Source organism: Triticum dicoccoides, chromosome 6B (genome assembly GCF_002162155.2).
Source record: "Triticum dicoccoides isolate Atlit2015 ecotype Zavitan chromosome 6B, WEW_v2.0, whole genome shotgun sequence".
NCBI classification, from domain to species: Eukaryota; Viridiplantae; Streptophyta; class Magnoliopsida; order Poales; family Poaceae; genus Triticum; species Triticum dicoccoides.
Window position 1 is genome coordinate 57,784,993 of NC_041391.1, and position 25,211 is coordinate 57,810,203.

The 25,211-nt window shown below is 45.3% G+C and overlaps 1 protein-coding gene and 1 long non-coding RNA gene across 2 annotated transcripts; one reads left to right on the forward strand and one right to left on the reverse strand.

Moving 5' to 3' along the window:
- The first annotated feature begins 1,047 nt into the window (after positions 1-1,047).
- On the forward strand, positions 1,048-11,279 carry LOC119323256. The gene is made up of 15 exons (XM_037596858.1): positions 1,048-1,157; positions 1,272-1,879; positions 4,424-6,053; positions 6,199-6,310; positions 6,469-6,651; positions 6,760-6,870; positions 6,978-7,089; positions 7,196-7,281; positions 7,617-7,799; positions 7,906-7,967; positions 8,060-8,198; positions 8,425-8,540; positions 8,844-10,104; positions 10,191-10,319; positions 10,468-11,279. Exons 2-3 carry the CDS (start codon positions 1,279-1,281, stop codon positions 6,037-6,039), a joined length of 2,217 nt encoding a protein of 738 aa, XP_037452755.1. The 5' UTR covers positions 1,048-1,157; positions 1,272-1,278; the 3' UTR covers positions 6,040-6,053; positions 6,199-6,310; positions 6,469-6,651; positions 6,760-6,870; positions 6,978-7,089; positions 7,196-7,281; positions 7,617-7,799; positions 7,906-7,967; positions 8,060-8,198; positions 8,425-8,540; positions 8,844-10,104; positions 10,191-10,319; positions 10,468-11,279.
- Positions 11,280-11,393: 114 nt separating this feature from the next.
- On the reverse strand, positions 11,394-14,104 carry LOC119326093. The gene is made up of 4 exons (XR_005157810.1): positions 14,034-14,104; positions 13,464-13,639; positions 12,066-13,329; positions 11,394-11,973 (listed from the first exon to the last, which is right to left on the reverse strand). It is a non-coding gene; the product is annotated as an uncharacterized LOC119326093 (long non-coding RNA).
- Between the last annotated feature and the right edge of the window lie 11,107 nt (positions 14,105-25,211).

The window sequence follows — 25,211 nt, forward strand, 5'->3', positions numbered from 1 at the left end:
CTGAGGACACTGCAAGCAAACAAGACAACGCCTTCATGAAGGAGAATGACGCCGAGACGTCATCGTCGCCCAATCCGGATAGCCAGACCTAGGGTTTCCCTTGTTGCTCGAAGAGGGGCACAAATGCCGGCCATGGCACTATGGCAGCGCCTCTAAGAAGGAGACACACCCGTGGTTGTTGCCGCTGCCAGCATCAAAAGATCGAGCAAGGATTTCGCCTGGCCAGATCTAAGCAATCCCAAGCCTTCGGAGCAAGATTCGAAGAAGATGAAGCCAAGTTGTCGGTTGGAACCACCACCGCAGGAAAGGGAGCTACGACCGCCGCCAAAGGAGGCACCGGACGCCGCCGGATGGGGCGAGATTGGGCGGCTGAGCGGAAGTAGATGAGCGTAGGCGAAGCGGAGGTGACCGAAGACCCGGACGAACCAGGATTTGGAGAGGAGCGCAGATCCAGGCCGTTCGGACCGGTGCAGCAGTTATGCCGACGAGCCAAGGAGCTGGAAAGGGGGCGCAGCTCCAGGAGCGAGCGGGAGTCGGAGCCGCACCGGGGTGGATGCCGGCCAACCGAGAACGCCTGCAGGGGTTGGAGCGGAGCAGCCGAGATGCCGGCGAGCGGGAGGAGCCGGAAGGGACACAAAGCACTCGAAATACCGGATCTGGAGCCGCACCGGCCAGCCATGGAGGGGGTTGGGGACACGTCCATGGCCGCCGGGCAAAAGCCGCACCTACAGGGTGGAGGGGGCACGCGAAGGGAGCTCGCGCCAGCCACGCACCGGGTCGCGCAGTTGTCCGGTCACCTACTGCTTTTCAACGGTTGAGCTTGAGTCAAAAGTTTCCACTGAGTATTCTTTTTTATCTTTTTGCGGGTGAGTATTCGTATTTCATAAGCAGCCGTGGCGCGAGATCTGAAGGAAAGTCTCCATTTTTTTTATTTGGCGGCACCAAACCGTAATTTCTTTTTCCGGGGGAGGGCCCTGACCCAATGCCGCACCTCCCTTTATATCCCCCCTCCTGCACATCGCTCTACACACACACCTCTATGCACACTACTGCTACTGCTACCTGCTGATTGCTATCTCTCTCTCTGCGCATCCCACATCAACCTGCTACGCCTTGGGTCACCTCCAAGCCTTCCAGGCAGGGGGAGTTTCACGGCGGTATGTGCATCTTTCTTCCATCTAATCTTCGTCTCGAATCATCGATCTGGAATCAGCACTGTTACTCTGTTAGTGACTGATAACCAATGTATGTATTTGTAAATTGTGTTTCAGCCCGAGGATGGACACCGCCATAGGCGCGGCGAAGTGGGTGCTGGAGAAGGCGCTGGCCCCTGTCACGGATGGCTTGCTGGAGGCCTGGGCAGCTAGTGCCAATCTCGATCGCAACATCGACGACCTCAAGATGGAGTTGCTGTATGCGCATGGGATGCTCGAGAACGCGCAGGGCAGGGGCATCCGTGGCCTTGCGCTCAAGGAGCTCCTGCGCAAGCTGGAGCAGCTGGCATTCGGAGCAGATGATGTGCTGGATGAGCTGGAGTACTTCCGCATCCAAGACGTCCTTAAAGGAACCTACCATGCCGCCAACGTGAATGACATGGGTTCCACCCAGGCCATCCGCATCAATGTTGAACACACGGCAAGGCACGTCACCAGCAAACTCGTGGGTGCTGCTAGCCATGGTGATGACCAAGAAAGTGACCCTGGTGATCACCAAGAAAATGATGGCAATCAAGGATGCCTCTCTGGCGTACGCTTGTGTGGCAGGCGGGGCATCAGCTCCTCTCCACCGACGCCTGCCAACAAGGGGGGTGTCAAGAAGGTTGATAGCAGATGCATGCCCAAGGTCATCTCAAGTGCTCGCAACGCTGCCCACACATTCGGTAAACACTTTCCATGCTACTCTCCCATATCTGTCCACGATGATAATCCTCAAGCCCCTGTGATTGTTGAAAGAAAAAATGATGATCCTCAACCTATCATGTCCGAGCATGCAAGCCAAAGAGACTGTGATATAGAAACAATAGAATTGCCGTTCAATAGGGTGCAAATGTCTAAAACAATGGAGGATATGGTAAAGCAGCTGAAGGAAGTATGTGCTAAGGTCTCCATAATTCTCAATCTAGACTTTTTGGGCTCCATCCATACCCGTACCAAAGAAATTGATATAAATAACAGATCCAAAACCACATCTGAGATTATAGAACCTCAGTTTTACGGGAGGGGTGACCAAAAGAGGAAAATTGTAGATGTCATTAATAGTCACGAGTATTCTTCCAGTCAACTTAACGTGCTTCCAATTTTTGGAACGGGGGGTATTGGGAAAACAACTTTTACGCAACACATATGCCAAGAAGTGAAAAGCTCTTTCCAGGCTTCAATTTGGATATGTGTCTCTCTCGATTTCAGTGCAGATAGGTTGGCACAAGAGATAGTTCAGAAAATCGATAGAGTTGATGGTGACAAGGATAACGCTAGTGCCGAAGAACTTATCCAACAAAGATTAAAAGCTAAGAGGTTTTTACTCGTCTTGGATGATGTGTGGACATATCGAGAGGATGAGTGGAATAAACTAATAGCACATTTCAAAAAGGTTGAATCCAAGGGTAATTTCATTATAGTCACAACTCGAATACCAAAGGTAGCAGAAATGGTTAGGACAACCAATCATCAAATAGAACTGGAAAGACTGGGTGATACAGATACCATGCGTTTCTTCGAAGCATGTGTATTTGGTAATGAGCTAGAACCATGGGGAGAACATCCTGCATTACTTAAAACTGGTCACGAAGTAGTGCACCGTTTGAAAGGTTCCCCTCTTGCAACCAAAACTGTAGGTAGATTACTACGAAACCAACTTACTTTGGACCATTGGAAAAGAGTTCTAGAAAGCAAAGAATGGGAACTAGAAACCAGTGAGAGTGACATCATGCCAGCCCTCAAACTTAGCTATGATTTTCTCCCTTTCCATTTAAAACAGTTGTTTGTATATTGTGCTTTGTTTCCCGAAGATTACGAATTTGATAGCAAGGAGTTAGTTCAGCTGTGGATAGGACTAGGTATTTTGCATCCATGTGACCAGAATAGAAGGACTGAAGATGTTGGACTAAACCATTTACATGAGTTGGTCAATTACGGATTTTTCAAAAAAGACAAAAAAGAAGATGGTCGTTATTGTTATGTTATTCATGATCTATTGCATGAATTGGCCACCAAGGTATCGTCAGATGAATGTGTTAGCATATGTAGTTCTAATGTCAGGTCCATACACATCTCCCCATCTGTACGTCACTTATCCATAATTGTAGATGATAAACATGTTGATGATAGAATCACTTTTGGCGACTATAAAGATGATTTGAGTGCATTAGGTAAAAGATTAAAAGTTGAAAACCTACGTACCCTGATGTTGTTTGGGCGATACCATGGTAGCTTTGCCAAGACCTTTGGTCATCTGTTTAAAAAAGCTAAAGCCCTTCGTACTATTTTTCTATCTGGAGCATCATACTCTGTGGAGGACATTTTGCACATTTTTTCAGAAACCATCCATCTTCGTTACCTAAGGATCGAGCCATTAGGTAACGCAGGCAACATCAACTTGCCTAATATGCTATACCGATTTTATCATCTAGAGATAATAAATCTTGAAAAATGGAAAGACCTTGTTTCAATTGGACATATCACCAACCTTGTAAAGCTGCGTCATTTTGTAGTGCCAAAAGGAGATCCCGATGGTCATTCTGACATATCTGAGGTGGGAAAACTTAAATTGCTTTCAGAATTAAGAAGGTTTGAGGTTGGAAAAGAAAATACTGGCTTCGAACTAAGTCAGCTAGAGCAATTAACAGAGCTTGGAGGGTCACTTGGTATTTATAATCTTGAAAAGGTGCAAGAAAAGGGGGCACGGGGAAAGGAAATAATTATAAGACCAATACATAGGAACCACCTGCGTGAACTAACATTAGAGTGGGATATGGAAAGATCTAATAGGGAACCAACAAGAGAAGAAAATGTTCTTGAAAACCTTGTACCACATACTGACCTTCGAGATCTGTGCATTAGAGGTCACGGAGGTACTAGTTGCCCAACATGGCTAGGTGAGAACCTCTTGGTCAGAAATTTGGAATCTCTTCACTTGGCTGACGTATCTTGGAAAACCTTTCCACCACTAGGAGAGTTCTGGTCGGTTCATGAGCCCCACGGTCAGTGCAAGGGTTGCATCGCAAGCCCAAGCTTTCAAAAAAATTGTCTAAAAAAACAAGGCTTTCAAAATTTGAAAAAGCTAGTGTTTATTAAGATACCAGAACTAACAAACTGGGCTGCAAATCAAACTTGTGGTTTCTTCTTCCATCTGAAAGTGCTCATTATTGAAGACTGCCCTGAACTTATAGAGTTGCCGTTTTCATGTTCTATTTGCTCTCAACCAGAGCAAGAAGTAGCAAACGTGACTTGGTTCTCTAGACTACGGGAGTTCAAGATTGTAAGATGCCCAAATCTGAGGACAATGCCTCCTATCCCTTGGACCAGTAGCCTATTCTCCATTGAGATAGCAGAAACAGGCTCAACTTTTGAGAAGCTCACTTACTCAAAAGGAAGGTACGAAAAACCGGGATTAAGTTTGGAAATTTGGGCAGCGGGTGGTGCAGATAGCTTGTTTTGGAAAGCGTTGGCTTTCTGTAATTTGAGTGCACTACAAAGATTGTATCTATCCAATTGCCCTCCTTTGCCATTGAATATCATCCAAATGCTAACATGTCTGCAGTGCCTCACTATAAGTGGCTGTTCGAGTATTGTTTTGTCGCCAATCGGAGGCGAGAGCCATGTCAGATACGAGTTTCCATTGGAAGAACTCTGCATTTTTGATAGTGGTGCTAGTGGGAAAGAATTGAGTCAACTGCTCTCTCACTTCCCGAGGCTCACCACGCTGGAAATAGCTCATTGCGAAACGATAACAGAAGTTGGTGTGTCGGAGCAGCAGAGTGGATCACAGCAGCAGCAGCAGAGAAAAGAAGAGGAGGAAATAGTGGCGACGGCAGAAGGAGGACTGCTGCTCTTGCCTACCCAACTACAGAAGTTGAGCGTCCAAAATTGCAGTCAGCTGAGGATAGTCCCTAATTCTGGGGGCGACAACAACCAAGCAGCAGGAGGTCTCCAGCGTCTATGCTCCCTCCGCAAAGTGAGATTCGAGAAGTGCCCCAATTTGCTTTCCTCCTATTCGGGCTCCTCCTCGTCTTGTTTCCCTTTCCCGACCTCCCTGGAAAAACTCGACCTATGCAAGATTGAAGAAGTCAATATGGCAATCACAAACCTATCCAACCTCGAAGAACTCAAGCTGACCAACATGGATGCCCTCACAAATCTAAGCATCAGCCCTTCCTCAAAACTGCATACCCTAAACATACGAAGCTCCGCAGGAGTTCTGTCCGCCTCCATATGCAGCCTCCTCTCTACCTCCCTCACCACATTGAACTTTTTTGGTAGCGAAGAGGTGGAGCCCATCCTAGGAGAGGCCCTCCTGCTTCTCACCTCCCTCCAAGAGCTCGTATTTGTTTACTGCGACAAATTGCAGTTCCTCCCTGCAGGTCTACATAAACTTGCCAGCATCAAGTACTTAGGTATCGCTGGATGCCCATCCCTCCAGTCGCTACCCAAGGACGGCCTCCCGAGTTCTTTGCAGCAATTAGAGATCACCCGCTGTTCCATGAAATCATTCCCCAAGGACAGCCTCCCGAGTTCTCTGCAGCAATTACATATCTCCCGTTGTTCTGAGCTCGAATTGCTTCCCACTTTTTCGGACAGCCTCCCGACTTCTCTGCAAAAATTAGAGATCTGGGATTGTCCTGCCATCAAACCGGTGCCCAAGGACGCCCTCCCGAGTTCTCTGCAGGAATTAGTGATCAAGATGTGTCCTGAAATCAAATCGCTACCGGAGGACGGCCTCCCCAAATCCCTGCGAGTACTAGATGTCAGTTACGGCAACAGCGAGGAGCTTAAAAGGCAGTGCCGCAGGTTAATAGGGGAAATTCCAATAATCATAGCCTGACAAATGCTTCCAAGGTAACAAACACATCTTTATCCTCTTCTCATTCTCAGTTCCTATTCACCAGTTTCTCTTCTCATTCAATTATTATTTTTTGGTTTGTAGGGATTACTATCGTTTCATCTGAACTGAATAACCCACTTGTTTTAATCTTCTGTACAGGGCTTTTCTTTCTCTTCTTGATTGGTACATCATCAGTCGTTCTTCTCAGGCTCATCAGTTTTTACTTTTTACCAGTGCAAGCACCAAGACTTTAGTCTGTATCATCCATCATGTGGGTAATCATCCCATAACTCCAATATTCTTTAACTGTATATTGTCCCTAACTAACGTTGCTTTTTCCTGATCCCAGACATGTCAAACCATTTCTTTGCATTGCTTTATCTCATTACTGCATAGTCTTAATAGCCTTCTGTTTCCATCTCTATGCAGGATTTTATCCTCTTTCGCGGTGTAGCAAGTTTCAGGGACATTTCCAGTAAATCAAACACTAGCGGAGCTATGTTTCACTCAGCAGGGGCTGCTGTTATAGTACACGGCCATGCCCACACACACACACACACACAATCAACCTTGTATAGCTCCGCCACTGAAGTCAAATATGACCATTTCATGGTAAACAAAACACTTCTTTGTTCTCCAGTACTCATTCCCAGTATCCTACACATGAATTCCACGTAACGAGTTTTCTGAAGAACCCACTTGTTTTAATACTCTATGCAGGGCTCTATCTTGGAGTTGCACGGTTTTGAGCCCTTAAGGGACTCACTCTGTCCATCCATGCACACTTCTCACATGAGGGTCTTGTGGTATCCTCTGATGTACATAAATCTGGTCAGTGTGTACATTTGATCTTCATAACATTTTTTGGGGGTCTGGTTTGCCTCATTACTAAGTAACGAGTTTTCTAAATAAATCACTTGTTTTAATACTCTATGCAGGGATCTACCTCGGAGTTGCGTAGTTTCGTGCCCTTCAAGGACTAGCTCGATCCATCCATGCATAGTTCTCACATGAGGATCTTGTGGGATCCCCTGCCTGTACATGAATCTGGTCAGCATATGCAGTATTACAGTTGATCTTCAGACCTTTTTTTTTGGGTCTAATTTCCCACATACTGCATAATCTGAACAATGTTCTGTTTCCGTTTATTGTGCAGGACTCTATCCTGGAATTATACATTTCTGTACACTTTGTAGTATTCACTCCAGCACTTGTAGGATTCCTACAAGTGTTACAGATCTGGTAAGTACGTACATGTAAAATGAAACTTTAGGACTGCTCCACCATATAGTATAGATACCTTGATGGTTTCAGAAAATAAAAATTATCGTTTCCTAGTTGTGATAAGTAAACTTTCTAAGATTAAATGTCATACCAATCTGAAAAAGTTGCTGCATGCATTAATCTTGTCTTTACTTAAGCAATTGAAACATTGTATATTTCTCGAAACCAAAATACGGGTAAGCCTGTGAATTCTCTTAATTCAAGGCAGTGTATCCTAGAACTTTATAAGATCGACACACGCTGAGCTCTATTTTTCTATCTTCATACTAAGGTCTGACTTTCTTTTGAACCAGATTTAGGAGCTCTGAAAATTTCACTACAAGGAAATGGATCATAATTCACAACAGCAACATGAAGCAACATAATTCACAACAGCAACTGCAACATCATGTGAAATTTTGAAGTTGTGCTGAATCTTGTAAAAACATCTGGAGTTTTCTCAATATAGGAAGGGTTACGGGAACCACCAGCTGCTGGTAAGTACCTACTTCTGCACACAGAAAAACAAGGTCCATGTGCTGTCCATGGAATATTTGTGCAATTTTGATCAGCCAACACTAAATTAGGATGCCACTTTTCCAGATGATTTACACGCTGCAAAGCTGTTTACATGCAAACTAACACTTACTAATGGGTGATGCATTGTAAGTGCCTTACTCTGGTTGATCTGTTCCATAATTCAATTAGAAATGTACAATCAGAAGCTAATGTTATGATGTTACCATGGTCTTTTTAGATCAATCTCGGTAAAAGGTGTGGTCCTGCTGGTTCAGGCAGACCTGGTTCTCCTGGTAAGCAAATTGTCAAGACATGATTAAGTTCTCCTGGTTCTCCTGAAGATCTCGACCTGTATCTTCCATTCTGTCCATAATCTGGTCAGTACACGCATAATCATACTGTACTTCAATAGTTTTATGCATTGTTCAGAAATTTCAATCTACAGTATGTTCATCGACACCCTGATGATTCCTTGCTTGTAGCTATCCCCAGTTAATAACCTTGCTTTTTCTGATCCCACACACAGAAAAAACACTTATTAAGTTTTATTTTGCCTCATTGCTGCTTAAACTGAACAGTTCTCTGTTTCCATTCACTGTGCAGGACTCTTATCTTGGAGTTGTACATTTTTCCACCCTTGTAACACTCAGTCCATCCATGCATGATGCATAGTTCTCACATGACGGTCTTGTGTTATCTTCTTCATGCACATACATTTGGTAAATATATACATTTGATCTTTGTGGTTAAGCTCTTACGCAGTTTGTTCAGATATTCAGTAAGAAATCCAATTAGCCTCATGACATATCAGATATTCAGATATAGGCACTGAAACGAATTTAAAATTCAGTTTTGTTTTTTTCTTTCTCAGAAAATACTTTCCTAAAGCATTAATTCAAGATTTCTTCTCCACACCAATTATCTTCTCACAAGTTGACAAATAAGTTAATGGCATTTCAGTTTTTCTTTTTTTGTTCCTGGAAGAAATTTATGGTGTACTCACTATTCTATATTCTGTGCAGGTGTTCTTATCTTCGCTTTGCTATGCATCAAAATACTTCACTTAAATCTTCGTGGTCATCCGTGAACACATGGTGGTGCACTTGCTAGTTCAAGACTAAATGTGCTCTCGCAGATGGTTTTCAAGTTCACTATGCTTCCACAACCTTTTCATAACTTTACATTTTCAGGTTTGCATTTCATTGTTACAAGATGTTCTCCAAGCCGATCATCCTTTTATCTTATGTTGCTAGCCTCATCGGTACTTGGCATTGCATTTCCTACATTGGGATCTAGCATACTCCGCCGGTACATCCGAACCCCTTGTGGAGTTTCTCACTAAAAAAAAGTGAGTTGTGAGAGGTAAGAAACCAAGGTTGATAGAACAGTTGAATCAACCATGAGAGAAAAAAACAATAAAAAATAAAAGGCCAAAGGTAAAATTACCCCAAAAAATAGAAGAAAAAAAGAGAGAAACTTTCATTAAGCCACTTCAGTTTTCCAGTGAGTCCACCATATCTACCTATCATAGCACCTCCTCATTTGCTATTCCAAGTAGTGGATTCTTTTGCCATGCACATTCATATTTTGCTTTGCACATCTTTTAAGGAGGCATATTAGTCATCATTATTAGCACTTGTTGAAACTTGCCAACCATTTTTGCTTTTATTTTCATATATTAGAGCTTTTGTTGGCACCTTTCAAGCTTTTGTAGGGCAGAGAAAAGGAATGAAAAAAGAAAAAAGAAAAAAAGAAAAAAGAAAAAAAGAAAAAGGGAAAAAGAAAAAGGAAAAAGGAAAAAGGAAAGAAAAAAGAGATAAAAAAGAAAGAAGTAAAGAAGAATAAGATAGGAGTCATGTTTCCTCTCTATCAAGCTCTTAGTCTTAATTTATAGCGAGATGAGCCTTATTGCTTAGCCTTATACTTTCTCACTTTTCTTACCACCCATTTATTCATCATATAGAGCTTAGCACTCATAGCTAATTCTGTTCATCGTCATGTAGTGGGATGGTTTATTTGCATATGCTTTGCTAGGACTTCATGGTACATATCACTTCATATCCATTGTGCATACCTTGGCAAATCCCTACTTCCCATGCAACATCGAAACCGAGGACATCACACATGCCTTGGGGTCACTCTGCGTTACATGGGCCTATCTTTTCCTTGTCGAGTCACTCCCATCCTTTCACATCCTTTTCTAATGATCGGAAATACGAGGCTTCTTGGTTCATGGGACTGCTTACTTGACTATGTGATCCGTGCTTCCCAAGACATGAATTGGTTTGTACTACTGAAAACTCACTCTTGGTTTTGCAATTAAGATATGGACTTATCAATTAATTGCAATGTTGTTTGTGTTTGAGCAGGGAGCTCAAGATGGGTTGAATCTATGGAATGATCTTGCTCGAAAGACTTTGTATCATGGAGTATCCATTTTAGTATATGGTACTAGAGCTACAGTTTTGAAGGGACACTCAAGAATCAACTTCCTTAAGGTTAATCAAATGCTTATTTAAGTTTATCTTGATTTATACTGCTCTGTCTTAATCTATTTTAACGTATTTGGTGCAAAATTAACATTTTCCCTAATGAATAGGCATATTGCATGACTAAATTACTAACTAGGTGTTTGTGCAAATGCAGGTCCACATGTTGATCACTTGACCATTTCCCCCTGCCGCACGAGCTGTGAGGAGGGCAAGATGTCGAGGGCGATGGTGCTGCTGACGATGAAAACCTACTCTCTGAAAATCTCCTCCGCCTCCTCCAGCAGCCGTCCTCACTCCCCCGTGCCTCCCTCGTCTGCAAACGCCAGCGTCGCATCGTATCCAGCATCCGCTTTTTACGCCGCTTTCACACACACCGCCACTGCAGCACTCCCCTCCTCAGTTGCTTCGTCAGCGACCTGCGAGGCTTCTCCTACGCACGTACCATGGAGGCCCCAGCTCGTGTCACCGCCGGGTGCGGTCATGGGTCCTGGATCCACGACACTGTTCACTTGGTTGGTTCCGGGGGACAACCAAAAGGTTCCCGGGAATTGCCCAGGAGATTCACTTAATGAACCGCTTTCAGCAGAACCACTGAAATTTTACGCTGTCGTGTGACAACGCGCCCTGAATCGCTTGCTAGTAGCCTGAGTTATGATTTCGTGGAGTGCCTGAAGCTTGAAGTTTTCCTTGTGTTTATGTAATTATTATGATCTGGAAAACAAATTCCTTGCGGTGTCTGGTTTAGTTTAGTTTATGTCACAAGTTCTGCTTCTGCAGCAAAATTGGCAAATTCTTTGTATAATAATTGAACCAAATTCTATGTGTTGTTTGCAGTCTAATTTCTTCAGTTTGGCCAAAGGAATTATGATTTTTTATTTTTAGTAACATAGTATGACTGAAGCTTTCATCACGAAGATATAAGCTTAGTGTTGTTTTGATATCATGCAGTGTAAAAGAGATGGAATATATTTTGTACCGAAGGAGGTATTAATTAATAAGATCCTACGGGATGGAATTAACTAAAGTCAATTTGTTTGTGATTACCTAAATCACGCATTCCTAAAAAAATATATGCCTATGAGCTAGAAACCAGATGTTTCTGCTTTTCTACTCCATGAGTCCATATGTCCATGATAATCCCTGAATATACCAAATGATTTGGTGAGGTAGAAGGTTCAGCTTTTGCCTCTATGGGAGGCATTTGAATCATTAGTCTCTTGGCCCTCTACTGCGAGAAGAAATTGAGAACGTGATAACAGAGAAACTGAAAGTATGCTATAACACCACAAAGTCTCTTAGCCATTGCTGTTTCCCAAACAATGCTGAGATGATTCAACTTTGGTGTTTTTGGTAGAATTTCCTGAAGTGAAGCTATTTTTTACTGTTTGAATCATAAAAAGTTGTGAGGTTTCATAACCTGAAGCCAAGTAGATAGTACTTACAGTTCATAGTAGCAGCCGCGCAGCTACATGACACAGATAACTTGAGTTCATATCATTGACTGATTGATAGATGTTCCGGCATGGAAGCATAGACCAAAATAAAATAATGAACCGATCGCTTGAACCGAACAAGACAACAAGCTTTGCAGTTTTGCACCACCACAATCAAACTCATCAGTGAGATGGAAAGATTTTCCCAAGGCTCCAATCTCTGTAAACTGCAGGTTAGAAAATAATGTAGCATGAGATTACCATCATACCCTCCAAGTTGGAAGTCCCTCTTGTGCTTATCAAGGGAAGTAGTACTCACCCATCTTTATGATGTGGAATCATGAATGGTGATGGAATTATTTTACTAGAGCTAGTCTTGGATATATTGAGACAACTCATTTCTTGAAGTAATTGTGAGATTAAAATGAAGTAACCAGTAAGCAGTTAAATTCAGCAAGGAACTAGGGAAACAAAGGAAGCACCAAATGAACCTATTTTCATGCCTTCCTCTAGTTTGGTCAACTGTTCTGTATCCTCTTCATCATTTACAGGAGCTGATTGCCGCGTCCAGTCATGAGTACAAATGAGTGCTTGGACCATGAAGAGTGTAAACGAGCATATGAAATTTGGTGGTGTTTGCTTCAGTCTCCTCGGCAAGATATTTCTCAAGCTCAGATTTGGTAGGGCCAATCACACAGTTGTTCATTCTCATCCTCTTGGCAATTAGGGACCTCATCAAGCTCGTGCCTTGCACCACATTGGATTCCATTTCCTTCTTCTCACTTGAAGCATACATCTTAAACAAATCATTAAGTGTTTCACTAATCTTTTTCCAAATTTCTCATATGTGGCTGCAGTTTTCAATATTAGGTATGTGGAGTTCCATTTTGTGCATATATCAAATGGTAAGAAGGCTTTGCTCTCCTCCTTTTCCAAGTCAGCACACCTTTTAAATCAAGTGAATTCTTGATGGAGAATTTCTGATAAAACGGACAGCAGCACGGGCTCACTGCACTGAGATGTCTAACTCTCTTAGGCAATCTGAAACTATCAAGTTTATGACATGGGCTGCACATCTCATGTGAATACATTGCCCTTCTGCTTGCTGGTTGTAGCATTGTTCATGACTCTCCTCATGTGACTTATAGCGCCATCATTTGCTGATACATTGTCAATAGTTATTGATAACACTTTCTCTAAGCCCCAATCCACCAAACACCTGTTGAACCCTTACGACCACTCACCAAGAACCCAATAATCTGCTTATGTAGCTTCCAGTCAGTGTCAAGGAAATGAGCCGTAACACAAATATAGCTCTGCTGTTGCATACATGTCCAGGTATTGGTTGATAGGCTAACCCTAGCACAAGATTCCATGAAAAACTTTCTCAGTTCCTCTTTCTCACGGTAGTAAATGCGGACACAATCTCTGATAGTGGTTCTCCCACAGTAAAGCGAGGACATGCCTCTGAAATTAACTTTCTAAATCAACGAGTGCACAATTACTGCTGTCCTCCTGATCTGTTGTAGCTTGAAGAGTTGGCTGCTTGTTATCATTGATCTTATTGGGGTTGCTCCTGTAGTCTGTAGATGGTCAAATGCTTCAGCAAGGATGATATAGCAAGTTTTTATTCGGATAAAAGCTCTTGTTTGCAATAGTTGCACTTACCCTGCTTTTGAACACAAGGATGTTTGTAAAAGATTCCGAAACATCTTACCTTGGCGCCATTTCCTTCCTTTTCTTGGACTCCTTCGGTGCTTTATCCGTCTGGGACTCCTTTTTCTTCTTCTCAGCTTCGCATTCGACCTCCTCCTCAACATTCTCACAGCTCATTGTCAACGACCGCTCAGAATTTTGTACGATATTGCCAACGTTTTCTTCCAGATCAGGTGTCTACATACAACAAACAAGACAACAAATGAGCCAACAAAACTAGAGCTGTACACTCTCGCCTTGGAAGACCAAATGTACGTGTTCAGTTATAGCCAGTCATCGAACACTTAAATTCTACTAGTAACCTACTTGATTTGACAATGCTTAGAGCTAGAAGAACAGCTTAGTGCGCAGCATAAACCTACTAGTAACCTACTTCATGGTTATCTGAACTTGAGCTTAGTGCGCCGCATAGTCAAATGATTTGTGTACATTGATGATTTCCGATTGTATCCATTCGCAAGAACCATCTAATCAGGGGAAGTTAAGTGATGGGAGAGCTCTCTGAATATCCAATCAGGTGGAATTTCAGTTTGCTACAGAAATACTAGAAACTAGGGGTCAGGGGACTTACTTTGCACGAATCTAGGCTCGTTGCCATGGTGGTGGTGGTGGTGTCCTCCTCTCCGGCGAGCAGCATCACGGGGCAGGCCGGTGCAGCGCGGTGGCGATGCGACCCCGGCGTCGCGGCGCAGGCCGGCGCAGCGGGGTGGCGCCCTCCTCTGTCTTCCCCAGCGTCACGGAGCAGGCCGGCGAATCGGGGTCGCCGGGAAAACCGAAGAAGGGGGAGGGCGGGGGCGGCCGTGCGGGAGCGGGAGAGGCAGCCGCCGCGCCGCCACTGCCGATTGAGGGTATGTGTCGTGTGGGAGCGCAGCGCCGCGAGGGGTGAGGGGAAATCAGTGTTGTGAATACCCGAAGACTGAACCTGAAAACCGAATGCCTTGTCTCTGACGCCCTGTCTGTCAGTGGTTCGAACCAAGAACCAACGACGGCAAACCTTACCTAATTAATGTAAGAGCTCTGAATCTCTGATGAACTCATTCTGAACTCAAGCAATCAATTTAAAACAAAAGAGGGTTCAGCGCAAGCAAAACAATATAGTACTGTACTACTCCCTCTGAATGATTAGAGACCAAAACACGAACAGTTAGTTTATAAAAATGCTCAAGAAACTTCGAAATCTTCCTTGCATAATCCCAATCTACAGCTTCAGGAACTACTGGTGCTTTCTCACTATTTAACTCAATTGCAAAGTAAGGGTCATCATCGCCATACCTATCAAACACCTTCTCATAGGTGGCTGCAGATTCAACATTGGGAGGAGACCCTCCAGAGATACAAGCTTACCTTCAAGAAGCCGCTGAGTGACAAGCAAATCGAAGCCCTCTCTGCCCTGGCCAAGTCGGCCTCTGTGAGGAACACCCGGAATGGGCGGCGTGCCTGATGTGGTTCTGTTTCTCTTTGCTGCTGCTATATCTGTCGATTAATTTTCTTATGATTAGCTCAAATATCTTAGTATGGAACGTAAGAGGGCTTAACAACCCTGCTCGCCGTGGAGTTGTAAAAAATGTTGTGTTGTTGCATAGTCCGGCGATTGTTTGCCTGCAAGAGTCGAAGCTAGCAGATGTTGACAGTTTGATCATTAGCCAAGTTTGTGGTCCGAGATACACCGAGTTCCTGTCTGAACCTGCTTTGGAAACTAGAGGTGGTATAATTGTTGCTTTGGATCCAGATGTGGTAGATGCGAACCTCCTTGCTCAGCATAAATCTTTTTTTGTCGTGGATTGTTGTTGGAGGCTGTCAGCTACTAAGTTCAGATTAGTCACGGTCTACGGACCTCAGTCTGATGCAGATAAACTGAGTTTCCTTGATGATTTGAGACCATTATGTCATTCCAGCCTACCTTGTATATTCAGTGGTGACTTCAACCTTATTGCTGATGCCTCAGAAAAGAACAACCGGAATTTAAATCGAAGATTGATGGCAGCTTTCAGAAGATTCATCAATGAACTTGAGCTTAGAGACATGTACCTCCATGGCAGAAAATATACTTGGACCAACGAACAACAAATTGCTACCAAAGTGAAGCTGGACAGGGTGCTCTATAATGATCCTTGGATGACAGCACACCCTTGCTGTTTACTTGCTGCCCTTGCCACGGATCTCTCTGATCATTGTCCGTTACTACTCGCCACTGATGTTTCCTTCCAGCCTCCTAGGCATTTCAGATTTGATAATTATTGGGTTAAGTTTGAAGGGTTCAATCAGTTGGTGATGGACTGTTGGGCGCAACCAACCAATTGCTCGGATCCATATCTATGGCTGCATTGCAAGCTCACGAGAATGGCCAGAGCCTTAAGAAAGTGGAGTGCTGCTCACATGGGCGATCTCAAGCTTCGTGCAGCGATCTCCAGTGAGCTTATTGGTCGGCTGGACGCTGCCCTAGATGAAAGGGATCTGTCTGACAGTCTGAGGGTGAGAGACATTTAAGGACAGCCTTGAAGATGAATTTGCTTGGTATAGCTGCAGTTCAGCGTGCTCACAGCAGACGACGCTCTAGAATCGACTGGTCGAGAGATGGAGATGCCAACACTTCCTTCTTCCAAGCCAAAGCTTCGGCTAGACGCCAAAAAAAAATTTGTGCTCAATTTATTGCACAAAGGAGTAGTAGTGACAGCTCAAGAAGATAAATTGCAGGCTGTTTGGGAGCATTTCTCCTCGGTTATGGCCTATGGGTTCCAAAGCTCAAAGAGGCTGCTGCATAAACTTTGCTGGCATATCCCCAATTGATCTAAGCAGTATTGACGGGCCCTTCTCTGGAGATGAAGTCAGAGCTGCAGTTATGGACTTGAACCCCAGAAAAGCACCCGGCCCGATGGTTACACCGCATTATTTTTTCAGAAGTGCTGGGATGTCATAAAGAATGATTTAATGCTTGCGATCAAAGCGTTCAAGGGGATGAACAATGCAAACCTTGCCAGCCTGAATAATGCCACTTTGATTCTAATCAGGAAAAGGGCCGAGGCAGCTGAAGCCAAGGATTATAGGCCTATAAGTCTGCTCACCTTCTCCGCAAAGCTAATCACGAAAAATTCTTGCACGTAGACTCCAAGCAAGGTTGAAGGTACTGGTGTTGCCTTCACAAAGTGCTTTCATCAAAGGAAGAGCGATTCACGACAACTTTATGTTTGTCAAAGGCATGGTCAGATCCCTCTACCTGAAGAAAATCCCTTCCATTATGCTCAAGCTGGACATCGATAAGGCATTTGATAGCGTCTCTTGGGAGTTCTTGTTGGAGGTCCTTGCTGCCAAGGGGTTTAGCCAAACCTGGAGGAACTGGATCGCTTTCATGCTTGCCTCGTCTTCAACCAGAGTCCTAGTCAATGGGGAGTTAACTGACATAATTAAGCACCATATGGGCCTAAGGCAGGGCGATCCACTGTCCCCACTTCTGTTTGTGCTAGTTTTATGGATATTCTGGATGCTTTGTTGAGGGCTGCCGTCACTACCCAAGTATTGCCCCCCTTTGGAAGAAACCTACCAACATTACGAGCCTCCCTTTATGCTGAAGATGTGATGATTTTTGTCAAGCCCAACACACAGGAAATCACAATGGTAAAGAAGATTTTGGAAGTGTTTGGTAATGCAACCGACCTATGGACTAACTTCAGCAAAAGCAAATTTTGCCACATCCGGTGTGATAACATTGACATCCAAGAGCTAGCCATGATCCTGCAAATGCCCAATCAAGGAGTTCCCTGTCACATACCTTGGGATGCCTCTAAGCTATGCAAGACTCCAGAAAATTCACTATCAACCTATCTTCGACAAGCTCAAACGAAACACCTAGGGCTGGATCAAATTAATGCTTCCCACTGCTGGTAGACTGGCTCTCATCACCTCTGTTTTATATGTTCTTCCTATATTTCAGATATTGGCAATTGAGCCCCCTAGATGGGTGGTCAAAAAGTTTGACAAGGGTTGCAGAGGATTCCTCTGGGCTAATAAAGATGAGGCTACTGGTGGCAAATGTTTAGTCAATTGGAAACAGGTTTGCTTGCCCAAGAAGCTTGGAGGGAAAGTGGAAAGTGGATAGCACGATCAAAGCAATATCCGTCAGGTGTGCTCTTGCTGATGGAAAGTGGATGAGGCACTTCAAGGGAAACTTAACTCAAGAGGCCATCGCGCAATTCATGAACCTTTGGAATGAGTTGCGGCCGATCCAGCTCACTCAGGCTCAAGATGATTCACTAACCTGGAGATGGACAAACGATGGTCAGTTTTCCTCCAGCTCGGCGTACGCTGCCACTCTTACTGCCAACATTAGGCCACCTTATGCGAAACTGGCCTGGAGCTCGGATGCCCCTCCCAAATGTCAGTTCTTCGTCTGGCTGGCTGCTCAAGATCGATGTCTAACGGCGGATAACCTTGCTAAGCGAGGGTGGCCCCATAATCCGCTGTGTCTGCTATGTCTACAAGAGCCTGAAACTTCTGCCCACCTGCTTACTTCTTGCTCTTTTGCGAAGGAAGTTTGGCACCTGACACTCTGCAAGCTGAACATGAGCCCGGCTATGGCGGCAGTTCATGACGATTCCCTAGTTAGCTGGTGGCAGCGAACAAATTCTTCCATGGGAAAGGAAAGAGTGAAATCTTGGAGATCAATTTTGGCCCTGGTTTGGTGGAACCTCTGGAAAGGAAGAAATGATAGAACATTTAGAAATATTTCTTGTCACCTCACACAACTGTTTCAGAAGATTCAGGTCGAAGCAAAGGACTGGGTTGACGCTGGGCGTAAGCGTGCAATGGCTCTTTTAGAGCGCCCCCTAGAACCAGACTTATGTATCTCTAACCCCAATCCTCCTTCTCTAATCTTGTTTTTGTAATTGTTTATTTCTTCTATATGCAATGAAAAGCAGTGGCCCTGCCTTTTTGTCAAAAAAAAAACATTAGGTATGTGGAGTTCCATGTTCCATCTGGTGCATACATCAAGTGATAAGAATGCTTTGCTGTCCACCTTCTCCAAGACATCACACTACTTAAATTGGGTAATTCTAGATGGAGAGTTTCTGATAAACCGGACAGCAGCACGGACTCGTTGCACTGGGATATCCAACTCTCTTAGGCAATCCAAAACTATCAACTTTATGTCATGGGCTGCACATCTCAAGTGAACATATTGCCCTTTTGCTATGCTAGATTTAGCATCATTCATGGCCCTCCTCATGTAACTTACAGCGCCATCATCTGCTGATGCATCGTCGACAGTTATTGAGAACGCTTTCTCTAAACCCCAATCCACCAAAAACCTCTCGATGTCCTTCCCAATGTCTTCCCTCTTATGAGCACTCACCAAGAAGAACCCAATAATCCTCTTATGTAGTGTCCAATCGGTGCCAAGGAAATGAGCCGTAAAACACATATAGCTCTGCTGTTGCATTGATGTCCAGCTATCACAAGATTCTTTTAAAACCTTTTTCAGTTCCTCTTTCTCACGATAGTAAATGCGGACACAATCTCTGATAGTAGTTCTCCTAGATGGCACAGTAAAGTGAGGACATGCCTTTGACATTACCTTCTAAATCCTGATTTCTCAGAAAATGTAAATGGGAGCCTATCCATAATGATCATTCAGCAAAAGCATCTCTAATCTTCTCAGGAGCAATCCTCCCAGCAACAAGTGCACAATTACTGCTGTCCTCCTCATCTGTTGTAGCTTGAAGAGTTGGCTGTTTGTTGTCATTGATCTTATTGGGGTTGCTCCTGCAGATGGTCAAATGCTTCAGCAAGGATGATATACCATATCTTTTTATTCGCATAAAAGCTCCTGTTTGCAATAGTTGCACTTGCCCTGCTTCTGAACACCTCCCTCGAATAAGATCTTGGTAAAAGATTCTGAAACATCTTACCTTGACTCCCTTTCCTTGCTTTTGTTGGCCTGCTTCAGCGCTTTATCCTTCTGGGACTCCATTTCCTCCTTCTCAGCTTCGCCTTCGACCTCCCCTTCAACATTCTCACAGCTCATTGTCAACGGCCACTGAGAACTTTCTACGTTTATTGCCAACGTTTTCTTGCAGTTCAGGGCTTCAGTCATCTGCAAACAACAAACAAGGCAATAAAACTAGAGCTGTACACTGTACTTGGAAGACCAAATGTATGTGTTCAGTTATGTGTGCTAAGGTCTGGCCAGACATCTCGAAATAGGCTTTCGCCCCGCTTTATATAAAAAGCAACAACCGAAAAGTACACGGCCGAAAAACTTAAATTCCAGTAACCTACCTGCTTGATTTGACAATGCTTAGAACTAGAAGCTGCTCTGTGGTTGTCTGAACTTGAGCTTAGTGCGCAGCATGGACAAATGATTTGTGTTAATTGAGAATTTCCAAGTGTATCCATTAGCAAGAATCATCCAATCAGGTGGAATTTTTTGACGGGAATAGCAGGAGCTCTGCCTTTGCATTATAGAAGAGAAGACATATAGAAACGGATGGACCATCGTGTGGAGGTCGCATCCCACATTACAACGTGAAGATTAGGAGACAGAAAAAATTACAACCCTACATTGTGAAGCCCTCTAGTTGCCTCCCCAAAGCACTTGATGTCATCCTTGATGAGCCCAGCTAGAGCAAGAGCTGACAGCTCTTTATGTTCGAATACTCGCTGACTCCTCTCCTTCCAGAGGTTCCACATAGTGTAGGCTGCCACGGTCATATCCTCCCTGTTTTGCTCCCTCGACCCGCTGGCGGAGCACAGCCTCTCCCACCACTCACCCACGGTATGCGCCTCATCGGCCACAACGTACATTGCATTGTGAGAGTCCGGAACTGGAACCAAATCTCCTTGGCAAAAGAGCAGTGCAGAGCAAGGTGGTTTGCAGTTTCAGGTTCCTGATCACATAGCTTGCAGAGATCATTGTGAGGCCAGCCTCTTGCTTGCAAGCGGTCAGCAGTCCAGTTTCTGTTCTGGAGCAAGAGCCATAGGTAGAACCTCACTTTCCCCTCCATCTTGCTCGTCCACACCCTGGCCAACCGTGGCCTCTCAATCCTAGAGAAAAATTGAGCCTCATAGGCCGAACAGGCCGAATATAAACCATTGGCAGTGAGGTTCCAAACGATGGTGTCCTTCTCCATCGACAAAGTTGTCCCTTGAACCTTGTTCCAAAGCTGAACAAACTGGCGCAGCTCCTCAGCATTGCTTATCCGGTTAAGCCCCTGCATCCATTTAGCATTATGCATTCCTTGTTTGACCAAAACTTTTTTGAAGCGGGCCAGCTTGAACACCGCAGGTGCCAAAACCATTGGAGCTTCACCATTCAACCACCTGTCCCTCCAAAAACTTGCCAAAGATCCGTCTCCCAGAGAAATTGTGGTGCAACTGGAGAAGAGCTGCTTATCAACACCATCGCATGGCGTATCTGTCCCTTTCCATGGCCTATCTCTCTCCTCCCATTTGTACCATTCCCAGCGAAATCTCAGTGCTCGGCTGAAACATTCGATGTTTTTTATGCCCAATCCTCCATATTTCTTTGGAGAGCAAACTTGCTTCCAGTTTACCATACTTTTCCCGCCTATCGACGTGTTATCCGCCTCCCAGAGGAAATTCTTTCTAAGCTTGTCCACCTTTTTAATCAGCCACTTATCCGGCTGAAACGATGTCAAAAAGAATGTGGCAGTAGCTGTCACCACCGAATTGGTGTAGATCAACCTTCCCATTCTGTTGAGCAGCCGTCCCTTCCTTGGGGCCAACTTTCCCGCGATCTTATCAATCAGAGGCTGCATCTCAATTCTCTTTGGCTTACGCACACCCAAAGGCAGACCCAAGTACTGACATGGAAGGGTCCCTTGCTGTCCACCAAAAGCGGCCATTAAGGGCAGTAAGTCAAGGCCCGTGCAGGAGATGGGGTAGGCCACCGACTTCTGAATGTTTGTTTTTAAGCCCGAGGCATCAGCGAAAATCTTGAGAATGGCCTGAACCGCAACAAAGTCATTCAGCACAGGGTTGAGGAAGAGCGCGGCATCATCTGCGTAGAAGCTGGAGCGGAACCTCGCCATCTGCAATTTGAGCGGTGACAGGATGCCTCTTTCCGTGGCCAAGGAGAGTAAACGTTGAAGCGGCTCCATCGCGATGATAAACAGCAGCGGCGACAGAGAGTCTCCTTGCCGCAGCCCACATTGATGCGCAAACGGAGGTCCAGGTGTTCCGTTCAGCAAAACTCTCGAGGAAGAGGACGACATAATGAGAGAAATCATGTCTCTCCACCGCTGCCCAAAACCCATCGCCTCCAAAACCTCAAGCAAGAAACCCCAACAAATTGAATCAAATGCCTTGGCGATATCTACCTTGAGGAACATCAGCGGGGATCTTGCACTGTGAGCAGCTTTGACCACATTCCTTACATACAGGAAGTTATCCTGGATCGATCGTCCTCGGATGAAAGCGCTTTGGCTATGAGCAACAAGGTGGTTTATCTCAGGTGCCAACCGCGTAGCAAGCATCTTGCTGACCAGCTTTGGAATGCTATGCATGAGGCTAATAGGCCGGAAATCATTTGCATCTTGTGCTCCCTCTCTCTTCGGCAGAATCACGATATTGGCTGTGTTGATGATGTTCCAATTCTGTCCTCTTAGGCTGTGCACGCAATTAACAGCAGCCAATAAGTCCACTTTGATTGTTGCCCAGCATTCCTTGAAGAAGGCCCCGGTGAACCCATCAGGCCCAGGCGCCTTCACACCATGCGTGTCTTTGACCGCAGACAACAACTCCTGCTCAGAAAAGGCTCCCTCAAGGTGGCTTAAATCTCTTGACGGCAGTCCCAGGAAATCCCAATTTAGCCTGACCGAGCGGACGAAAGGAGTCCCCATAAGCCCAGGAACCTGTCAAAGATGATCTTGGCCTTGCCCTCGTGCTCTGAAACTGGACCGTCAGCGCCATTGAGCGTAGGGATGTAATTCTTCTGTCGCCTTCCGGAAGCTCTCAGATGGAAGAACCTCGTGCTTGCATCTCCCTCCCTAATTTCAGTTACTCTTGATTTTTGGCGCCATCTAGATCAGGTGGAATTTCAGTTTGCTACGGAAACAGAAACTACGAATCAGGGGACTCACTTTGGACGAGTCTAGGCTCGTTGCCATGGTAGCGGCGTTGTCCTCCTCTTGGGCGACCAGCATCACGGGGCAGGCCGGCGCAGCGCAGTGGTGTCCTGCACTCCATCGTCACGGGGCAGAGCGGCGCAGCGTGGTGCGGGGTTTCCTCCTCCGGCGTCGCGGTGTCACGGAGCAGGCCGGCGAGTTGGTGTCGCCGGGAGAACCGAAGAAGGAAGAAGGTGGGAGCGGTAGGGTAAATGGGTAATGGCCGATTCCAGGGGCGAGGGGGAAATCAGTGCTGGCCATCTGAAGACCGAATAATAGTTCAGAAAACCCGAAGACTGAACCTGAACCAACTGGTTAACAGGATATCTGACGAGGCGAGGCGTTTCGCTGGACTGACGGCGATGAGCAAATTTTTCTTCATTAATGAGGATCAGCATCTAGCTGTTTTCCGTCAAAAAAAAAAAGACTGAACCAGATGGCCGAATGTCTCCCATGGAATGTCAGAGACGCCATTGACCAAGGACGGAACCAACGACGGCAAGCCTTGCCTCTGTAGGAGCTCTGATCAAATTCTAAATATACTAAACCTAGCCAGGTTTAATTTATCAGGTTTTTTTTTTTACTTTTTCCAATCAGTAAAAGCCTGGCCAATGGGGACCTGCCACGTTATTTATTGGGGGATCTTGGAGGGTACATCTTCAGGTGGATCTAGCGATTTTGCATGAGATTGGTTCTTCTGGTCAACCGGGCGGCATGGGTGGTGGCTGTCTTCGATTTTGTTTCTGTCGCCGCTTAAATCTCTATTCCCGGTGTTTCTGGATGCCTCTTGATTCGATCTCTTTCTTTCCTGAAGACTCCCGTCATCACCGCTTCGCCGCCGTATGCTCCTATAAATTCTCCTCTTTCCCATCATGATGCCGGCAACCTACGCGCATCCTCTTCAACCTAACCGCCGGTCCATGACTCACCCCTCCAGGCGATGACTGTGTCTTTCTTCTTCTCGGCCGGCGGCGCGGCGAATGTGGTCATGCAAGCAGGACAGGAAGCACGGCGACCTGCGTCTGTGCGGAGGCGAAACTCAGGCCGCGGTGGCGCGCCGTCCCGTTGCCGTTTTCCATGTCCTCACCATCACCGTGTGCCGTGCGCCGTGCGCTGCCGATCTTGACTTCGATCTCACCTTACTCATCGACGCCTCCAACTCGCGATCTCCCAGGCGGCCGGAGCCCTGCAGGCCTGTGTCACCTCGCCACCATCTCGACCTTGTGTTCGCCTACACCGTCAGTGCCTTGCCCTCAAGCGCCACCAGAGCCCTTGGCCCCGCGTCTTGGTACGTGGCGAGGTGCAGCCTTGGCTAGGCTGTAGCCGAAGCCGGCAATGGCTACAATGGCATCGTCTTCTTAGGTGTGTGCTCTTATCTGCATGCCTCGAAATTAGCTTAGCTGCATCTTACAGGTCCTTGGAGAGTACCGTAGTGACGCCATGTCTGCATATATAGCTGCCAAACTGGGTGAACTGCCAAGCGTTGGAGCTTTTCCTTCTGCGTGTTATGGCACTGAGATTTGTACCGGGACTTGTGGCGTGAGAAGAGATGCTATAGAGAGAGAACTCAATCGTTGCTTGCTTCATCCAGGTATATTTGTCACATTATCTTAAAGCAGTTCTTACTTCTTACTTTCTTAGTGCAGTGCTTGCCTGATTTTTTTTCTTTTGCGGGAATGCTCGCCTCAAAAATGGGAACAGTAATGTCCCTTTCATGCTTCATAGTGATGTTATTAGTGACATTCCTTGCCTCATGCCACAATCAGAGGTGCAAGCAGGAACCGGAGGCTTTGGGAGCATGCTATCATGGTTATGAACATGTATGGATTAGCAACTGGGATACAATCACTGTAGTATGAAATGCCTGGTGAACTGAATCAAGAATGGCCTAATTGGACCTTGCCTTTTCTGTCACTGACAAGGACGATCTGCTGGGCGGCGTCAGGCCGTGTGGCACGCCGGTCAAGGAGTTCACCTTCGCCACCGCGCTCATAGCATTTGTCATGCTTGGTGTCGTCACCCCGTCTTCATAGCCGTTGTCTGTCCACCGTGTCGGCAGCGAGTACTCCCAACGTGAGGCGAATATCTCTCTATTTACTACTTCCTCATCCAAGGGAGTATCTATCTACCCCGATTTTATCATCGAACAAAAAAGAACTATCTATCCACCTCCGATTGGAATTTACAGTTGCTTTGCTAGCGAGAGTTGGGTTCTGGACTGGGGAATTCAGAAGGGGTTTCCCCATGTAGGAGCATCGATCAGTTGATGTCTTTTGAGTCTTTTGTATTTTGCATCTTTGAGGCAACTTAAACTTTTCATTTCTATTGTTGGTCTGAATAAAAATCTATATGTCTGAAGTTCTCCGTGTCTGGCTGAACTGATTGTGTTCGTTTGTTAATTTATGCAGTTCTGTTGATAGATATTTAAGCCATTTCTGTAGGTAGATATTTGGTTATGCAGAATTGCTGTATTTAAGCCGATATGTAGGGAGATACTTGGTTATGCAGAATTGTTGACCATAGAAAAGAGAGATTTAGATATTTTTTGTGTTAAGAAATTTGGAGGAAGCGTCCTATTTTTTCACCCTGTAAAAGGTAAGCATAGCTAATTGCAGGTCGTGCATGTTACT

Excerpts from the sequence above, each read along its gene's own strand:
- LOC119323256 (XM_037596858.1), top strand. The coding sequence starts at position 1,279 with ATGGACACCGCCATAGGCGCGGCGAAGTGGGTGCTGGAGAAGGCGCTG. Across the intron at positions 1,880-4,423 it reads CAACGCTGCCCACACATTCG|AGCAAGAAGTAGCAAACGTG; the intron begins GTAAACACTTTC and ends GCTCTCAACCAG.